We start from the raw sequence: 21,181 nt of genomic DNA, 5'->3' as shown, positions 1-21,181 counted from the left end.
TAACAGTCTATGTTGTGTTTATGCCTGCCGAACTGTGAGTAACAAAAAAAACAAAAAAACAAATACGAATATAAAAAAATGTAAAAATAATTCAGCCTTAGTAATATGTAAGCCTTAGCATCTGCCCACATCTTTTCGTCAATACGGGTATGTAAAGCATCCCAAAAATCCATGGACTATAAAGGGCTGCAGAGTAATTGGCAGGATTGTTAGTCAGAAAATCACTATGCTTAAATTAGTTGAAACTCATGATAGTATTTTTTTTCTCATGTACCCAGAACAGCTCTCCTGTCAACCTACTCTACACCTCTAGATTTAGAGTATTAAAGGGTTTTATGGAATTACTGAGGAAGTCTTTCTTTTCTCTTTGGCTAAATATCTGATCTTAGTCATCTGTTCATGACCATCAGATAAAACGTCTCATCCCTGAAAAAAAGAGATCATTTCTTGACTCTCATTTTCAAGGATTAAAAACAGAGCAGTTTGTTGCCAATCATACTGTCAAGATTGAAGTGCTTTATCTTGACATCTGGAAAGTAAGCATTAAGTTTCTCATTAAATAGCAAACACTGAGAGATATCCAAATGTATTGTCCTTCTCATACTGACACAAGGGTCGAGCAAATTAGCTTCCAATACTGCCTTACATACTTGAATGCATACTTGATGGCCAATCAATGCACTGATCAGATACCACAACCGGTGACTCCCCAAAAATGAACTGATATCAGTCAAACAAATGTTAAAAGTGTGATACTAGCAGAGTGTAATCTTAGTCAGAGCAAAATATGATGGATCCCTGTTTTCCTACATTGTATTTTGGAATTTCAATCAGAGGGGTTTTTCTTATTATTCAGCACTCAAGTCTTGGTATCAAAATCAGCATCATAAAAGTAAAAAAACAAAACAAAAATGTGTCTATTATCTCTATCATGTCAGGGATCAATCCCAAGGATTGTTTGAAAACAGTCAAATATATTTCCATTTGGCACATAAAAATAACCAAACTGACATCACATTTCATTACAAAACAGTGCTGTCAGCATTAATGCGTTAATGACAATGAGATTAAGGTCCTATACAAATAAATACAGGATTTTGATTCCTAATTAATTAATTAATTGCATGCTACTTTGTCTCTTTATGAGCACCTAGCTAAGCCATCGCACTGACAGCAGTGTCTCCCTGTAGTCACATCACACGACTCACTTTCTAACTTTCCTTTCCAAATATGTTCATTGGTTTTTTGATCAGTAACAAGTTCATTTCCTCTAAAGTTGAGTTAATGTTGTATATTTCGGTCTTTCGCAAGTCTTTTCCTTGTTTTCTTTCAAAATAAAAGCAGGTTTGTATCCAAAAAGGAAGCAAAGATACCTTAGCTGTATTCAGTACAAACATATAAAATAAAAGCACGAAAAAAATTCACATGCATGATGATGACATTTCAAACATGTGATCAACACGCAATTAAGCACAATGAACTTGTGAATTACAGCCTTTAATTGCAATTTAAAAAATGTATCCTTTGACCGCACTAATACATCTATCAAAATCATTTGTGTCATTGATTGGCTTGTTTTCAATCTTCTGTTATGTCTTTTTTTTCAAAGCCTGTTGTCTTTCAAAGTGCCTCTTGCTGTTTTCAGTGAGTGAGTGGCGGCAGCCCAGATATGTTACAACATTACCTTTACTCTGTGACTGACACGTCCTGACAAGATGACAGCAGACTGACAGTCAACCTCATACGGCTTGGTGTTGACCATCAAAAATCCATTTTATAAACGCACGTGCATACACACATACATTCTTCATAGCATATTGCCTGACATTACCGCTGCCATTAGCGACTTAACAGATCTGCCCAAATTGGAGTGTCATGGTCAAACACTTCCCACTCCTCCCAGATGACATCAGTTCTTTTGGCTCCAGTCTGAGCCACAGGGGCACTTGCACCTCCTAATGAGGAGACCAAAATAGGCGTGACAAATGTCATCCATCCCTGAGCTAGTTCTACTCCTGCCCAGGAGACAGCAGTCTAGGGTGGACAGGACATGACAGGACATGACATAACACCATGCACTCAGGAGGAGGTCTTGTCACTGGTGTAGTGCGAAGAAGTGAAACAACTCTCAGCCATGAATTGGAGGCTAAAGCTGACAAGACGGGGAGACATTCTTCACTATCGCTTATAACACAGGCATCTGAAATTTACATTAACTAACAAATCAATTTCACGATATGGGCCTCAAATTAATTACAAAAATGTAAAATGGCAGATATTTACCAAGAGACATTTTAAAAGAGTGGTTTGTCATCATTTTTTGACAAACTGCTAAAACACAAGTTTGGCTCAGATAGAAAAGCTAAAGCTGATTAACATCTTCCCGCATCTATATTCTTCATATTTACAAATGTCTATAAATTGCCCAACAATTGTCCATTTAGCCTTCACAATATGTGTTGCGTTACACTAACCCCAGTGGTCGTACTTCCTGGGAATAGAAGCATGTGTAGAGATGGACTCAAAAGGGGCTTCAGCACAGGCTGTTTAGCCCTTCATAGAAAAAGGAGAATAAATAAATAAAAATATACTGTTTGTATACAGGCTGGCCCGCCAAACAGATAGCCTACAGTATATTTGGTTAAAAGAGAATATCAGAGATGTGTGAGCCTGGCCAGTGATATGCCCTCTCTCCACTCCTTTCTCTTCAGCAGCTGCGAGTTCACATAGGAACTCTGTCAGAGTGATAATGAGTTACACTGAGGAAGAGGCAGACGTGGCCAAAGTATATGATTACAGCTGTTGTTCATATTGATCCTGTATTGAAGGGCTTAAGGAAAAGTTTAGCACTATTGGCAGGAAGAATCTCTCTTTCTTTGAAGTTTTAAATGTGCCTCCAACACAGAATATTAGCATTGATAAATTATGCTAATAATGTAACATTTGGAATCAGTTGGTAGAGTTAATATTCTTAAATGTAAGTTTATTAAAATACGATATGTGTATTGACAAGGCCTAAACCTGAAGCCACTCAGGGACTGTGCTGGCAGGATAATAAATGAGGCCTAAGCATTTGCAACTGTAAAAAAAAAAAAGAAAAAAAAAAGTCAAAGTCAAAGATTTCACATCACCCGCCTGATGTGATGTGGCCTCATGCAGAGAAAACCCTTTAGCTCTTCACCTTCTATGTCTTCTGTGAGAGGGTTTCTTCTTCTTTTTGCTGTGACCCACGTAGCAGAAGTGACCTTTAAAAGGTCAAAAATCAGCCTACTGTGCCCCCCTCCTGAACAGTAGGCCCTGACAGCACACAGCACGAACAGAAGGTACAGTCTACTGTCAGATTGTGTAGGCACTGTGCAGTTTGGAAGAACCCAGAGACTAAATAGACCAGGTAATCAAGCACAGGTGAGACTAACAAGACAAAGGTGAGGACAATGAGGGCAATCAAAACGGAGGGAAACAAGACAAAAGAGAACGTAAACTACAAAATAAAACAGAAAACAGTCAAGACTAGGGCAATGCAGACACAAAAAAGAGAAAGATGAAGATACAAATGACAAAATAAAACAGAAAACACCAACAGCTAAACTTAGGAAAATGAACAGTGAGACACACAGAGGGATAAAAGCAACACAAGAAAACATGCTCAACATTATATGAACACAAGGATAGATGTGAAAATAAAGAAGGAACTAAATCTCTACAAAACACTGAAATAAACAACCAGACAAAACAAAACCAGAAACTCAAGACAAACTTGGATTGAGAGGCAGAATAACCAACCCATGTATAAACAAATACTGTCCATATTCTGGAATGAGCATATACTTTATAGTAAGAAAAGATTAAATCAAGTTTGCCATCTTTAGTGGTATTCATTAAGGGTTTATTGTAATATAAGATACACTATGAATAGACATATTTGACAGAATAGTCAGTATTAAAGGGTTATATACTGCTTACTGTACTTCTTATTATTAATAATAGGATAGAATAGATGTATTCTTCTATTCACAGAGTTTTATTATCTCTCTAAGTCAAAATTAAAGTTGATTTAACGCATGATGAAGACACGTGTTGTGCTTCTTTTTGTAAGGGTACCTATCCCCCCCTTAAAGTCTTCTTGTGTATCTAAATCACTAAAACACCTGCTTGATATCCAATTATAAGGATGTCAATACTGTAACAAACAGCAATGCTCCACCACGATAACTCTAGAACTGGGTGCACAGAATACCTTAGTCTTAAAGGTAAAGCTGTTACCGTTGGGAAATTAAGACTCAGATACCCAATTCAAGAACATTTAATATATTTTGTATTTTCAGTAATTTCCTTTAGTTGTTTTTACATTGTATTTTAATATGTGTCACATTTTAATGTATTTCTTTGGCTCATGAGATTCTTCCTGCACTTGAACAAATAGTTTTCATTTTTTTGATAACTTGCTAGATTAAACTGAAGTTTTCTTTTTGCCAGTGATCAGTGGTATAAGCAAGGTCAACATTATTAAACAGTATTCAGTAAAGATCAATGTCGTCATTTGATCACATAGCATTCTTGAAGCCTGAATTACAACGCTGTGATCATACATACGTCAACCATAATATGTATGACCGAACACTCTGCCAGACAATATGAAGAACTGTCAAGATGCAGCTTTAAAGACAAACTGAAAGATCTGATAAAAGACGCTCAATTCTGTAGCCACTGATCTTCATTTATACATTTTTGTGTGTGTGTGTGTGTGTGCGCGCGTGTGTGTGTCTCTGTGTGTGTGCTCAGTCGGTGTGTAGGGGTGTGTGTCGATAATCTGCAATGTTTGTTACAGACATATTTTACATTTTGTATAACTATGTGATGTTTTAATTGTAACCGACTGCAGATGTAAACTAGCTCTGAGCTAACTCTGGTGCAATACATCAAATGGCAACATTTATGTTTAATATTGTACATGGTCCCATTACAAATAAAGTTAAAGTAAAGGAGGAGAAATAAAGGTTTACTGTGTGGAGAAGCGAAAGAGTCAGAGTCAATTATCTTAATGTTGGTTTCTCTCTGAGTATACATTTCACTATTATGGGAAGGAAAAAATAACTGTCTAAGGTCATACAAAATATATGAAGATGCAACCTGTTGCTGGGTAACAGAAAAGATCTTGTGACAAAATCACAGAGTAACCTTTGGAGTGCTTAATACGTTGTTATTGCCTTGATGTACAAATAATTACTGAGGAGAAATAGTTGTGACATCTGTTGCCTCTGCATTGGCTGTTATTTCTCTGTATCAGTCAGACACCTTTATTATTACCAACATATATGTCATTCATCCTTATTCTCACTTCTGAAACATGACTGCCTGTTTTTCCAGCATAATTCATAAAGTGCCTTCATCTGTATGGTAATCCCACATTGACTGAAGTTTATTTACACATGCAGCTACATCAGTAGTAACGCAAATCATTTGAACTGCTATCTGTTTGTCACTGAAGCATAGATACAGCATCAAAACATACACGTGTATAAGAAACGTGGCATAAATCCAGGCACACAAACACACACATTTAAATTCTGTGGCTGGGGAACACATATAATTACAGCCTAGGAAGCAAGTGTCTCGGCTGAGGAAGGGGAAAAAAAAAACACACACACTTGATAACACTGACATTTACAATCTGCCTCATTTATCAAAAGCTGCCACCGCAGAGTCAAAGAGGGTCATTACATAGTAAACATAGATTAACTCAACTCTCCCAAAACCCACACAACATTGTCTAATAAATGATTTTTAGTCGAAGAAAATTGCAGATGTCAGCATGCATTTCCCTGGACTCTGTCAATTAATTGCCTTGTTTGTTGCTCAATATTTGTGTGTGTTCATATCTTCCGTCTGTGTGTGTGTGTGCGTGCATGCGTGTGCGTGTGTGTGTGTGTGTTTGTGTGTGCAAATAAGAGCCAGCACCAGTGCTAAATAGCTGGCACCCTCAGCATGCATTTCCCCGGCCCCTTCCTATTATTTGTCTCATTTGTTACCAAGTGTTTGCGAGTGTGTGTGTGTGTGTGGGTGTATGCATCTGTGCCAACATCAGTGCTAATAGCGAACACATTCACGTTAGAAGCACAGATCCAATTTGACAAACTTAGTTGCCTGTGGATAACGTTAAAGAGTGAATATCAAGGGGAAATAAAGTTCTGAAAGATCTGTACTGAACTTCTCTCATTCTGCAAAGTCCCTAAAACGACTATTAATCAGTAACATCTGTGATCTATGGCAAAATGAGCTAACGTCTGTATAACAGGCCCTTTAGACGTGTACAGCGGCCTGAGCGTGTGTTTGCAACTGCCAAATGGTGGACCAGATGTTACGTTGACTTATAAGTCCTCCTTTACACACCTCCTTGCATATGTTGGGGCCCCACATCCAAACCCACAAGAGCAGTTTCACGGCCATAAACGATTTAATACAGGGAGTGGGATTGCATTGCAGACTGAAGGAGTGGATTCCGCCTTCGGATATTGTTCAGTGACTCCTCTGCTCTGGTTCTGCAGCTACGTGATGCTTCCGAGTGTCAGCAGCTGGCAGAGGTGTAGAATGCCAGAGAGGAGACAAAGATAAAGAGTGATCGGGGGGAAAGAGGGGAAGGATTGCATTTAATCTCGGCATCATTTATTTTTAATAGCGCGCAGCTGCTTTGTTCTCGCTTTGATCATCAGCAGTCCAGATTGAGTGTAACCCCGATGAAATGCTCTGACACGCACGTTCAAAGACACTCCGCATTTATTTATCTATTTATTTCGACAGAGTCAGCAAGTTTTAACTCCCTATTTTGAAAGTCCAAGTCTTTAGAGGCTGAAGTCACTGTGTTCTACATGATGTTGTCAATAGCTGCAAGCGATAAATCATGGTATCCCCTAACCACTACTATGCAGGAGTCCTGACTTAGCAGATGAAGTCACGTGTGAAAGAACGATTCTACAAACTGTTTTGGCTTCACACTGGGGACCGTATCCAGTTTACTCATTGAACATGTCTAGTTGCACTAATACTAGAGGACACATTTTAATCTTTGAAAAAAAAAAAAAGCCAGCAAAGACAGTTTGCTCATTTAAATAGTCGCAGACGTGATAAATCATCTTCAAGACATTGTCTTGCCAATTCCTGTCAACCCATCATGGAGGATTCTGTGAACCCTTTAAATAGAGTGAAACTCGCCCTGTAGCATCAGGGTTAGTGCCTGTATCTGTTAAGAAGGCTCATCGTGAGGAGCTGCTGCTGCTTCTACAAATACTTGGAAGCCTTTCCTCCCCAAAGAATAGAGAAGACAGAGGAAGCAGGGGATGCTTGTCAGGCTGAAGCTTTCCCCCAGAACACCCAGCAGAGCAATTGCCTTGCCATGCGGTCTTGAATAGGCAGCTGAGGCAATCATGCCAGCATGTGAATGTTTGGCAGAGTTTTGACTTTGTAGTCACTTGTCACATTAAAGATGATGTAGAAAAGGGAGGCAGAATGAGGTAAATACGGCCATTATAGTGTTAGATGTTCCCCCGGTTCTTCTATTTTTGAATGGGCTCGTTGTGGCTATATTGGAAGATTTAAGCATATTTCAGTGCAGCTATGATGATGAGAGGCCAACAAGCGTATAGAGTTCAGACAGAGGGGAGAGGCCTGTGTGGAGCAAAACACAGAGACACATGTTTGTTCTCAGAGCTATAGGGCCTCAACAGAAAAAGGTGTGAAAGGAGCACTAAAAGCAACAATGCAGGAGCAGCTGGAAGACAAAGAAAGCCTTCATGAAAGGAATGAAAAAAAAGCAAAAGAGGACAGAAAAGAAAGAAAATAATAATAATAAAAAAATTGTGAAAGATGGGGAAAAAAGACCATCAGAGATAGAAAGAGGGGGGGAACAGAGTGAGTCAGGACAGCAGATGATTCTGAGTGTTGTCCATGTAGTAAAGCTGGCAGGTGGGTGCAGGATTCTCCGTGTGGTTTCTTTCCCTTGGGGCAAAGCAGCAGAGGAGAATGTAGAGGGGCTCATTTAGATGCTCCAAAAATGAAAGGCTAATGCTTCCCAGAGACAGCCACGGCTGTGATAATGCCTGCTGTCCAGAGGAGGACTTGAGGGGAAGACACACGGCAGGAATATGCTGAATGGGAGGAGAGGAGATTTACAGTATGGATGAAAAGATTGTCGTGACTGAGAGGTGAAAGGACAAATCAGGTGTGCTTCTCAGTAGAGCCCAGAGTGGCTTATTAGTTTACACATTGTTCATGTGTATTGACGTGCATGGATGAGCAGTGAACAATACATATTGGACAAAAACTCCAGAGGAAACTAACAGAAAACAGTGACTATATTCAAAATTCAGTCACAAGCCGTCTCTGGTATTTCTTTATATCACGAATGAACCTCTGTCTTATCATGAACACTGTAGATTTCAAATGTGCTGTTCGGTGGTGTTAAATAGTGAACACTTGTAATTGGCTTTCCAGGCTGCTGCATGTTATGGTGAGGGTAGAACGTTTTATTTGGCTGTGCTTATCCAAGCAGACAAGGCAATAAGTGTGTAATGGGGAATCAGTGCAGTTGAGATGCACTGTAAGCAGGGGGTCTGTTGGAAAAACACAACCAAACTCGCTTTATCAAATCCTGCAAGGAGGCATTCGGGACAGCAAGCGGTTAAACACTGGATATAAAGTGCAAAGAAAAGGGACTGACTTGATTTTGCACATGCTCAGGAATGTGACAAAACTGCATGGTAGCCTAAAGCTGCAGAATTTGAAATAGGGAATATCAATATTATCCCTCAATATATCATACAAAACAAGTGGAATTTATCATCTGTTTTCAGTGGATCCAGGATAATAAGACAAAATTGCTTGCACAATTCATTGCCATTCATTCTACACTGTGCAATGTAGTCATGTTAGCCAATTACTTGTGAAGCGGTAATGGGAGAAACAGCTGTCAAGAGGCACATCACCAAACATATTTGAATCCCTGGACTTATCTGATATAGTGCTGACTCCTGGGGTTTAGAACATTTCTGCGTTTTTAGAGTTGGCTAAATTTTCCCATTTAAATTACATTTGAGAAATTAAGGGGACATCTGGGCTGCAATGTGTATTCAGGCTATATTTCATGCAATCAGCACACTCCTTTAGAAATATATACCAGAAAAAAAAAAAAAAAACTTTCTGAAACCGGATGTAACTGCAAAGGCAGCTACAAAGCGCGCCATAATTTAGCCAAAACATTCAAAAAAAGTTGTTGGAGCAGGATGCAAACTGATGAATGAAGGAGGAATACACAAGTAGATTTTGGGTGGGCCTGAATAAAGGTCACTGCATCAGCTCCACTCACATCCTTTCAGAGCAAAAAAACAGTTTCCTAATGGACTGGGAGGTAAATTCACAGAGAAGAGTTCTTGCTGAAGGCACCAGTGACAACACATACACACACACACACACACACACACACACACACACACACACACACACACACACACACACACACACACACACACATCTACAGTCTCCAAACCCACTCTGAATGTGGTTCCAAAGGGAGATGGTGTTCTTTTTTAAGCAGAAGTTATGCTTCAGGAAACATTGAAATTCCAGTGAAGTTTGTCATGCATAATGTTGTGCAATAAGTAAGTTATTTTAGAAGGCAATGATAGCTTTGTGGTAAGACTGCAAGTACAGCTCGATGGAGCCGAACACTTGTGCACATTAACTAATGATGCGGTAAAATATATCATTTCTTTAACCTATTTAAATGAAATATAAACCTTTGTTCAAATGTTAAAGATTATTTATTGAAGAAAATTGTTCAAGTAGAATCACTTCCAAAGATCTTTCATTTGGCTCAGGAAACATCCTCAGGACATCTGCTGCACTGCTAATAATTTGCACTGCATAACTCAATGCAAATGATCTTTCAAAATTATGGAGAAAAAAAAAGGCCCAAAAAATTGACTTGTCAAATGTGCTCCACGCCTGCATTCGTGCCTGAGCCGTGTTTACTCTGAACATGCAGGATAATGAAGCCACAAGCAACAAAAACAGAGAAATTCATCAAGATAAATGTCAGTGAAGTATGAACTTTTCTCCAAACTACTGTAGGCGAGTCAATAACTCAATACGAAACTCTGTTATAGTTCCTGTTTCTGTATATTCACGTGTGGGTGTACAAGCTCACAGGGTGCTCCAATCCCACCTGTGCTTGACTCACACCTTTTTGTCTCACACATGAGGTTTGATGGCAATGTAAGGGCAAGTCAATACAGTATTATTTAGCACAACTCAGAACTGTTAATTAGTTGCTCGAAACAAAACCATAAAGGCGAAAATACAGTGTAAGAATAGCTTTGGATGACCTCAAAACTACTCCACAAGATGCAGAAACAGCATGATGGCTCAGCCAACCAAAGAACAACATCATTATAATTTAATCAAAGTTAATCAAATTGTCTTCTGCGGCCCTATCAGCGCATGAATTACTAATATCAAGAGGTCAGTTCCAATTTCACATCTCCCCTTCAAATCATTTCTTGGATTTTTCAACAAAACAACAAGGACATGCACTCTCTGCCCTATGTCCAATATTGGTTGTTACTTCCAAAGAATTTGAAGTCGGCCTTCTTTCACAATCATAATTTGAAACTACAAGCTGTTCAAAGGGGAACGCATTCAAAATCCCTCTTGGTCGTGTGTATTAGTTACACAAATACTCAGCTGAAAAGTGGAAAAAAAACTCTTTATCTCCTTCTCTGGCTGCGTCTTTCTCGCTCTAACTCCGTTTTTCTTTCTCTCTCCCTCCAGCACTTCTCCTCGTCCCGTGGTGTCACAGTCCATATGGTGCAGCAACACTGTTGGTCTCCTGTGGCCACACTTCCCACGATGCATCTGTGGCTCTGGGCTTTCGAAGGAGCTGATAGGCTGAGAGGACTCTGATATCGACCAGCTATTGCCTGGTGTGAGGTCAGCTCGGTGCATCAGTGGAGTGTGTCCGAACAGCACACACCACTGACTTCCAGGCTTACATACATCCCGCCAATCAATCCTCCGTTTTCTACACTTTTCCTTTTTTTTCCCTTTGTAGAAGAAATTATGCTCTTCTGTTGTTTTTTTCTTTAAAAGCAACACTTCTTCCCTCTGCGTGTGCTATTAAACATTTTCTGCTCTGAACACCTGTCAGATTGATCCATTTCTTTTAAAGCTTGCAAATACACAGGCACATGTGAAACCTTTTATTCTGGCTCTAATGAAGAAAACACCATCAAGGACTCTCAAAGATTTCTTTATTTATTTCTGTAAGGTATTTTACTGTTATTTTCTCTCCCCTGCATTGTTGTGCTCTATTCCTCTCCTCCTCTCCTGTCTGTGTCCATGCAGAGAAAACAGAGCTCAGCACAGATCAATTCCATTGAGCCTGACTCCTTTCACTAGCCAGGGATCAATAATGCCTGTTTCATGTCCCTGTGCCATCTACACTTGTACACACACACACAGACACGTATGCACGAACACACACACAGTTTAAAGACATGCCTATGAGAGCAGGCCCACCCCTATAGAGATGACCTATCGGCCTATCGGCTAACTTGCTCACCGGGGGATACAGAAGTTCATTATGACAGGCTTGCCTGAGCTAAAGGTCTGCTTTGGTCCTCTGCTGCAAAGTGCAGCATTTATACTTTCAGGTTACATTAACAGCTTGCCACAGACACCTCACAATAAACACAGTAGCTAGAAGTAGCATACAGCTACTATGTGCAACATAGTGACTGTTGAATGTGTGAAAGCAGATGTGAAAAGTAATGTAGGAATCACAAAACAGGACTGGAAGGGCGCTAAACGTGTTGGGCTATGCTCGGCTCATCGACCATATGTGCTGGACAGGAAAATGACTTGCCTACTGGAGCTGCACTGAGAGCAAAAATAATTGGTAAAATCTGACAGGAAATTGCTACGCCCTTGAGCTTCTAGTTGTTGCCATTTGGCTGCATTTGGCAGCCTTTATTATTTGTTGTATGCAGTATAGTAAGTATTTTGAGCCCCTTGGACGACAGAACATAAAATCCTCTTCCATACCTCTTAATACTGTTATTTACCTTAAATAAGATAATTAACATCCTGGATAATGTGGCAATTGGATGTTTTTTGGGAAGACTGACTCTGAATTGATATCCCACTTTGTTATACAATACTTATGAGCTACAACAGGTTGCTAGCTAAGCCTAGAATGGAAGAAACGGGAAACAGATAATTCACCAGAAAGAGTAAAACAAAAACAAAAAAAAACACGGCTAATCTGCATATAACTCCCATTTTATCATTCTTACTTTTGTCATAAATAATAAAAAAAATAAGATGTTATTGGTATGCTAAGTTTGTATGCTAAGATAATGGCCATAGTTAGCATACAGTTATGAAAGGATTATTCTCAGTCTTGAAAAGGGCCAAACTGCATTTATTTATAGTGACAAAAAAGAAATAAGCCAAAGAGGTTAACTTTTGTCTCAGTCATACAACTGGTAAATGTTTTTTTCTCTCCAGTCCAGCACTGTGGTTCAAGACCAGAACTACAGTGAACAGTTAACATTTAAAGGAGATACTTCCCAACTCACCTTGCCTCGAATACTCATCCGCCTCGTGGTGAACCAGGTCAGTCACACAGCCGCCATAATGCAGCCTCTGCTCGTGGTCGAAGGCCTTGAGCGTCTCGCTGGAGCTGTAGGACTTCTGGGTAGGCACACGGCACTCGTCTGCATCCAGGGAGGAAGTGTTGTACTGAGAGTCTTTGGAGCAGCGACCCCTGGTCAGGGAGCGGTGCCTGCGGTCCTTCAGATCCATGCTGAGGTTTGGTGGAGGTGGAGGGGATGCAGAGATGCAAGAGATGTAAGCAGAGGAGGAGAAGGAGGAGGGAGAGGAGGAGAGGGTGGTGGGGGAAAATGGAGGGGCCTCCTAGCAGGCCTCCGTGATGCCGGTCTCCACTTCAATCACCTGGAAAAGAGAGATAGAGAGAAGAAGAGATGGAGAGAGTGGAAAAGACAGAAGAAGGTTGGTATAAAATTAATGGATGCACTGCTGAGACTCACTCTAGCTTTGCACTCCCTGGAGGTTCTACAAGGAAAAATTATGCAAGAGAGCAGGGAATGGACATTTGAGCAACCAGGCAAACATACAAAACATCGGACTATTGATGCTGGATAAGTAAGGCTATTGTGGGGAAAGAATGAGCTGCCAGACCTCTGGTCCACAGAGATATAGTCAACCATCGACCACACTGACGAAAAATGGTTAGCCAGCATTTAAATCTATGAAATGAAAGCAGCGAGTGACTGAAACATGCAACAGTCATCCTTAAGTCAGACACGCTCGAAGTCAGAGACGCCTGAAGTCAAACATGAACACGGAAAACACTGATAAGATGAGGTAGAGCAAAAGACACAAACCAGTATGGTGGAAGCCAAAAGGAAACGCATACTAAATGGTTGGAAAATAGGCACAGATAATCTCGGCTGGAAAAAGGCGAGAAAGAAATAAAAGGCAGCCGGATGCAACAGGAAGGATGGAAGAAGAGGAGAAATGACTTGAGGGCATTGCTAGTCTCTCCCTCATTATCAGAGTGAGAATGAATCCCGCTCCCATAGAGGCTGTAAGGGATAATCAAACACAGCCAGACGCAGATACACACATACACACAACATCACAAACACCCAGAAACAAACACAACCAAATGCACATGTACAGTAAGGAGGTACCTGTGCTGAGATTACATTTCTAACGTGCCCTGACGCAGCCTGTAAAACAACTTGTAACACAGCTAAACATGTGCAATAAGTCTTCACCTCGCTGTCTTAACGTCTGATCAGTCCACTGCTATTACCTCACAACTTGCGCATTTTTAATCTATTCAAATCATATACTTGTGGATGGAGAGTATGCATGATTATGATGCTAATACAGCATGATACTGGTGCAGCAGCCCTGAGCGACGCATTACATTAGCAGCCAAAGATCAAAGTACAACGATACAACAACCAGCAGTAATTGACAGGAATGCTTCAAGCAGCTGCCTGTATGGGATATTTATGGTAATAAATAGGTCAGCCATGTTTCTGTTGCTTCAGGCCGAAGAAAGTCTGGTCCACCCACTGCATAGCAGCGTAGCAATGTATTTCATCAAAATATCCCTCAGTCTGGACATAATGTATTGATATCAGAGCAGGAAAGGGCTTTACAAAGGAGCAGGCATCATTTGATTCAGGCTATGTGATGCACCTAATTGCATGCTGGGATGGAGGAAGAATGACAAGGCAGGAAAAAAAAAAAAAGGAAAGGATACAGAATGTGAGTCAATCTATTCAATGAGGGCTCATTTTAAAATGCTTAGAAGGTAGTATTGAAAATTGCCCTGCTATGTCCATTGATTAACAGTAGGTATTAAGTCTCATAAAGAGCTCATTATGCTCCAGCATCCATCACACAAGCTATTAGGAGTTCAAGCTTAATGTGTTCGTACCTTGAATGGAGGGTGAGGAAACACAGAGGGATGCTGGCTCGGGGAAATGTGGCGACATTCTGACTGGCATTATGCAAACGATGGGCAAACAAGGCTTTGTTAGTGTGTGCAGCTGTGAGAGTGTGTACTATGTGACTGCTGAGTACATATAATGGAGGTAAAAGCTATTATTATGCTAAAGAGATAGTTCACAATTTGGAGAAATATGTTTATTTGCTTTCTTTTCACATTTTAATGGAAAAATTTGACACCACTCTCTTGACTATGCATTAAACATAGAGTTGTAGGAAGTTATTATCCAAACTTAGCACAAAGACTTGAACGAGGGGAATCCAAATAAACAAATACTTTGTTATGGTGCATAAAACTTGATAACATGGTTAACAGGATATTTAAGTATAACTTCATGATAGCAACATGTAATAATATTTTAACAGCACCTTTTTTAAAGAAACTAAAATGACAACGTATTTGATGACTAACACTTTCTACATCAAACAACGATTCATCTCAAATTACAGTGCGGGTGCTAGGCTTATGAGATATCAATTTACACAGTGGCAGGTGGGTTCTGCAGTATGACTACATGAGGATGTCACATCTTCAACACAATCTGGACTATCTGATGTAAGCAGAAACCACTGGTGCAGACATTTTACAGTCCAACACTGTGGATTTGTCTGCAGTATCTCAATAATTAACTGATGATTTTCGATGATAGCCAAAAAAAACAGAGGAGAACCTATATGCAGAAAACAAAAAGTAGTTTTTTGTCTTTAAAAAAAAAAAAAAAGGGCAATATGATGCTTGCTTTTTAAAATCCAATAAAAATCCAAAGAAAATAAAAACAAGAGCCATAAGGAAACTTTATAACAGGACCACAGGGAAAATCTGACAATGAAGAGACACAGAAGAGAAGAAACACTGCGACTAAATATACAGGGCAATAAACTCTAAAATAAAACTAAAATAAAAGGTCACTTAAAGATTGTTATCGGCAATGAAACAAAACATTTTAACCATTTTAACATGCTGTCAGTCTAATGCTAAGCTAGGCAAATGTCTCCTGGTTTCAGGATATCTCTAAAAGACATGTGAGACGTATAGATCTCTAAGATCCCTAACCTTTTTTTTGTAAAAATTTAAAAAAATAAATAAATTAGAAAGATGTTGAACTATTCCTCAAAGACAGAGGGTGCTCCGAACTCAGTGTCAACACAATCTGACAGTAGACAATCCTTTCTATCCGTGCTGTGTACTCTTAGGACCTACTGTTCAGTCGGAGTGCACAGTATGCCGATATGATTCGACTACATCTGATTAATTCAGTGTGGAAATGGCATTATTAGCCCACCTCATGTTATTGTTTTTGATGTGGAGGTGCACGGGAAGTGACATTTTAATGCGACATTTTTTAAATTTTGCACAGCATTGTGGGTGTTAAGATACAATGAAATGTTAATTCTCCTGAGGTGGACCAATTAAAATGACCACAACGGTTCAGTCTGAACTCCAGACTGAACTGCGGCTTCCCGGAAAGGGCCAGTGTCACACTTTTGCGCGTCAGCGTTCAGAGTCTACAATTTTTTTGTGTGTCGCTATGACACTACAAAAATCTTGAAAAGTAGTTTGCAGGTGTGATGTAAGTTGAAAAAGAGAAGAAAGGACACAGAATGAGGGATAGATTGAAAAGGAGAACACAGAAGGGGGTCAATCACGAGAACCGGTAACGATATCAATCAAATTCCACCAAGGTGTTTTTGTCAAGGTCGTTGAAGCACACGTCTTGAAACACATCAACCTTTTTTTCTGTTAATTACTCAGGTGACAGCAGTCCAACCTCCCATGATCATCACACTGAGACAGACTATCTCATTTATCAGACGTAGAAAGACTTAGTCAGTCTTACAAAAACATAAACTTAGTTAGCTACCACTCTGGTCTACAAAAAACATGTACATTTATAAACAAAAAAACGAAAAGACCAAAAATTAAAATAGGTTGAATGAGCAAACGTGTACATGAGCCTGCAAGTGGCTTTTGTTTCCTTGACAGGCAAGAAAGGGGGGTTAGGCATAGGAGAAAAGAGACATGCGTGTGACCGTGAAGTGACCATGAAATCCAGGCAGAATGAGAAAAGTAATTGGTAGACGACAGGGAGGGTGGAGAAATAATTTTTCAAAATTACAGAGGTGAAGTTTGGTTCAGATAATGCCCCCTTTCTCTGCAAATAAGAGCCTTAGAAGAAAAAAAAAATATGGAAAATGACACAAAGTAAATCCACTGTAACTAGAAATCACACCCGGTTAATAGGAAGCTAATGACATCAATGGATTAGCGAGCATTAAACAAGATAGCTTCCCCATTTAAACTGATCAACCACTGAAAGAGTGTGAATATCACAAAAGCAGTAGTTTAAATTGTGCTTACAGTTCCTCAGACAAACGCAGCTATTTCAAGAAACTTTAGAATATAAATCTCATGTGTAATCACATGCCTGAAGATTGTTTCCGACATATTGAAATGAAGTGTCTTGGTTTTTTTTTACCTGCCAAACCCAAAATATGTCACACATTCTCTCACATGTTTTTTAAAATATTCAAATAGTTAACAGCTAATCTATTTTGGTGCGTGTCACACTCTTAAAGATGTCAGCCTCCATCTTATGTCAGACAAACGTGAAAGTAAAAATAGAGCAACTATCCTACATAAATAGCCAGTAAAGGGTCAGCAGTACTTCAGAAGTAGATGCAAAAGTGCAATTAACTTTTTAAATTGCCTCAGGTATGTTATTCCTTGTTGCATCATGTATCAAATCTGTGTGAAGAAAGTTCTGCAGAGACATCCAGCTCTTGGAACGTGCTTATCACAATCGATTGGCCAGGCTGTGAATATTATTTCACTGCATCTCTAATGGTTACGTGTACATTGGCTAGCTACCCACAGACAATTAGCCGCATAGATTTCATCCAGCCGCTGGCCTCATTTATCAAACAAATAAGCATGGAGGCGGTGTGTGAGTGCTGCTGTAGTGGCTGTTTATGGCCATCACACTGTGGGAGGCTTCCTGTCCAGATGACTCCTACTGATGCACACTAGGAGGAGGCTCAAGCACAGCATGTTCTCTGGGAGCTATGTTATATTTACTGACATCTGACTTACCCTGGACAAAACTACACAACAGAGCTGTTAAAATCTGGATATTTCAGCATGCATAACATATATTTATTCCTTTTCAGTTTTGTGTTTTATTTCAGTTAACATTTTCTAATTTGTGTGTCTCTTCAATCATTATGTAAACTTAAGCTGTGTCTCTATTTAGGTAAGGCTTACAAGGGACTGACCTTGTTGCCTCACAACCTTACAGATCCCATATTACATTTTCACCTTTCATGTTTTCAGTCTGTGTAACCTATAGCTTTGTATGATTTACAGTTCAAAACAACTCATATTTATCTCAATTGTCATATGTAAAAACCCTGATTTCAGCCTTTGTCTAAAATGGTCTCTTGAAGTTCTCTTGTTTCTTTCTCTTCTGATTGGCCAGCTTTTTGAAAGCCATCTGAGGGCAGAACGCTGCAGGAGTGCATAATCAGCATAATATTATAGGTATACTTTAACAACAACTTAATTAATATCAAATATATGATTTAATATGTAATAAATATTTATTCGCCAGCTCGTATAGGCTTGCATTGAAGCTGGGTATATGTTGGGTCATGAAGGACACACTTAATGAATTATTTGTTATAGCCAATGGAAATGAGGAACCTTGAACCACAGCTGTGATGTAAGACATCTTCAAAAGTGCCCTCCATTAGATGCAGCTCTTACAAAAGTTCCTTGTACTTTACTGTCCTGTTTCTTTTCCCGTGTTTTGATTGTATGCTTTGATTAGATTGTCTAACCTGTACCTGATACCAACAGTTAGTAGTTGATCTTCAAATTCTCCTAAACCCTGCTCCTTAAGTGGATCTTGCTTCATTACTCTACTTGTGTGTTCCTATTTTTTTGGACCTTGTGTTACACCATTACTTTTTTTTATTTGAATGTTTTTTGTAAAATATCACAGTCTGCATTTGGGTCTTTCCTTAGGTTGATCAAACTCATCACCATCATTATAGTGGTTACAGTGTTTGGAAGTTTTTGTCTTCCTACCTCCTGCAGCATCCTATCTCACCCCACCCACCAGTCTCCTCAGGCCCAGATGTTACACTAATGTTAGTACGCAAATGTTTACAGGGCCTACAGTGTTTGATGAGAAGCAAAATATAGAATTATTTTAACGTTGGCACATCGGCAACACTCAAAAAGTGCCTTGGCACCTCTCCAGCTCCCAGATTAACTTCCTATGGTTCGCATAGGGAGCCAAACTGGCTACCGTCCGGTTTATAACAAGGTCCCTAAGGACTGAGCTACTACCAACCAAAAAATCAAATTGAAATTCAGAATAATTATATAAGTAAACAAGTAGGTGGACAAAACATGAAACAACCAAATAGAATAGAATTGAAAAAAGACAGCCAAAATACTGCTTTTTATCTTTACTATAGTGGCTCCTCTAATGTCTTGTAGTCCTTTAAATCTTCTTAAAACATGCAAAGAGCTTTTAGGGTGTATCATATTTTTTCAAGTTTCAGGAAATATGCAGTGTCTTTTATCTATCTTGTGAAGATATGAGTTTTATTTTCCAGAAGAGAAGTTTGAGCCGTCTAGCTACAGTATTGAGAAGGTAAATGCTTACACCTGAGCTAAGTAAAGGAGTTTCAAGGCTATACCCAAGTAAGTTTTTATTTGCCACAGCAGTTTAAAAAAAACATGGAATATTTGATTACTTTCTCAAATAGTCCATGTAATGCATCTTTAAAAGAAGAAAATCGTAAAACATGATTCTACAAACCATAGGTTATATCTTCCAATCTCTTTTTGCGTGGAAGTCAAGTCAACTTTATTCATTTAGCAAAAGAACCATGGGCACACCAACGCGCTTTATAGAGTCAGCTGGTATGTGGACTGGTCCGGCTGGAGTGTACAGACACTAATCAGTTCATCCAAATAAGGCGGTGTCAATGAATTAACAGCTTTAAAAGTCAGTGACAGAACTTTAAAATCAGTGCTGTAGAGAACAAGAAGCCAGTGGACAGAGAGCAGCACAGAGGTAATGTGGTCCCTCATTTTTCGTGCCTGTTAGGAGGCGAGCAGCCGTTGGATGGACGACTGGTCCAAACCCACGAACGACGAATTACAATAATCAAGTCGAGACGTAATAAATCAATGAATCACACAGATGTTACTCAAGACGTTTTAATTATCACAAGTAAGTAAAAAAAATGATCCCACTTATTTCTAAATAATGTGCATTTCTATGTTGTCGTGTTGTATCTCCCTGAAAAACAATTTGTTCTTTCAAACAAAACCCTTATTATTTCATTCGAGTGGCAAATTGTTACTTCATCTCCCATCTCCCCATTATTATTCCGGTTTTGCATATAACTTCAAGGCTGAAAGTGAGTTCTTCATTTCAAAATCAGCGTGACATGTTTTTTTTTTTTTTTCCTTCTATTTGTTGTTCTCATGTTCAATGCTTTGTTTTTCTCTTCTGTATCCTTTTCTTTTATCTTATCTTATGGTTGAATTAAAAGTGCCAGTAAAGCCGCCATTATCTGGCTCATTTAATTCAATTGTAACCAAACCAAAAGCAACAATCAGCCAACAAGACTGGTGGCTAAAAGCCTGATAAAACACAGCATGGAGCCATTCCATCAGAAAATTCATCCACTCTTCCAACACTCTTTGTCAACAGGCGATGAAGTTCCTCATTTGGTGTCTTTTATTCTCTCTCTCCCTTTTTTTTTTTTTTTTAATTTGAAACAGATTTGAATCGGAAAATAAGGCCTATTGAGAACACAAGGCTCTGTTATCACAAAAGACAAAATTGTAGCTATAAAGTGTTTTGCTCAATTTTCTGCTGTTTTTGTGCCGCTGCTCAAATTAAGTTGTTTACACAGTTTGTTCACAAAGACAAAGAGAGGAAGACACAGAGTGACTGAGGGAGACAAAAGAGTTGACGAGGAGGGAGCGTACCGAGAGGTTGTGTGAGAATTAATAGGAAAAACAAACCGTTATATGAAACATGCACTTAATTACAAATCAGCCCCCCCCCCCAAAAAAAACTGTGCGTTTTAATCTCAGGAAGAGCTCCCTTCTCAAATTCGAAATATGGTGAAAATTAAAAGAGAATGCATAAAGTTCGACAGAGCATTCAATTACATGTTTAGACTTTCCTCACCAGCAGCTTAAACTGACATCATATCTCCAAGTGTAAATCCTTATTATGCTTATGATTAATTTTCTTTCCGCCAGTAAAGTCTTTTCTGCGAGTGCATACTGAATCAATATAATTAGTTATAATATACTATATTAATTAATAGCTTTTTTAAACCTCTTATTATGTAGGACTTACTCTTAATTTCACTGTATGGAGAGCAACTTAAGGCTGTTTAGATGTGTGACACAAAGTGTGTGTGTGTCTAGAGAGAGGGGCTCGTAGGTGCTCCAATGTCAGGGGAAAGGCTGGGCATCCTGATTACTTCCTGGACTAAAAAAGAAATGTGTATGGATCCAATTCAAATGTATTAGCATATATAAATATTC

The 21,181-nt window shown here is 39.2% G+C and overlaps 1 protein-coding gene across 7 annotated transcripts in view; it reads right to left on the bottom strand.

The window, feature by feature from the left end:
- tenm2a (teneurin transmembrane protein 2a) overlaps window positions 1-21,181 on the bottom strand; it is a 210,401-nt gene that overhangs the window by 143,770 nt on the left and 45,450 nt on the right. For all 7 annotated transcript variants that reach the window (XM_079351890.1, XM_079351891.1, XM_079351892.1 and 4 more), the window contains exon 2: window positions 12,630-13,005. In XM_079351890.1, coding sequence (XP_079208016.1) covers window positions 12,630-12,855 — 226 coding nt within the window. In that variant the 5' untranslated portion in view covers window positions 12,856-13,005. The remainder of the gene's footprint in view (window positions 1-12,629; window positions 13,006-21,181) is intronic.

The sequence above is a fragment of the Symphodus melops genome (genome assembly GCF_947650265.1).
Source record: "Symphodus melops genome assembly, chromosome: 9".
In the NCBI taxonomy this organism is placed as follows: domain Eukaryota; kingdom Metazoa; phylum Chordata; class Actinopteri; order Labriformes; family Labridae; genus Symphodus; species Symphodus melops.
This window is presented reverse-complemented; position numbering and strand designations above follow the sequence as displayed.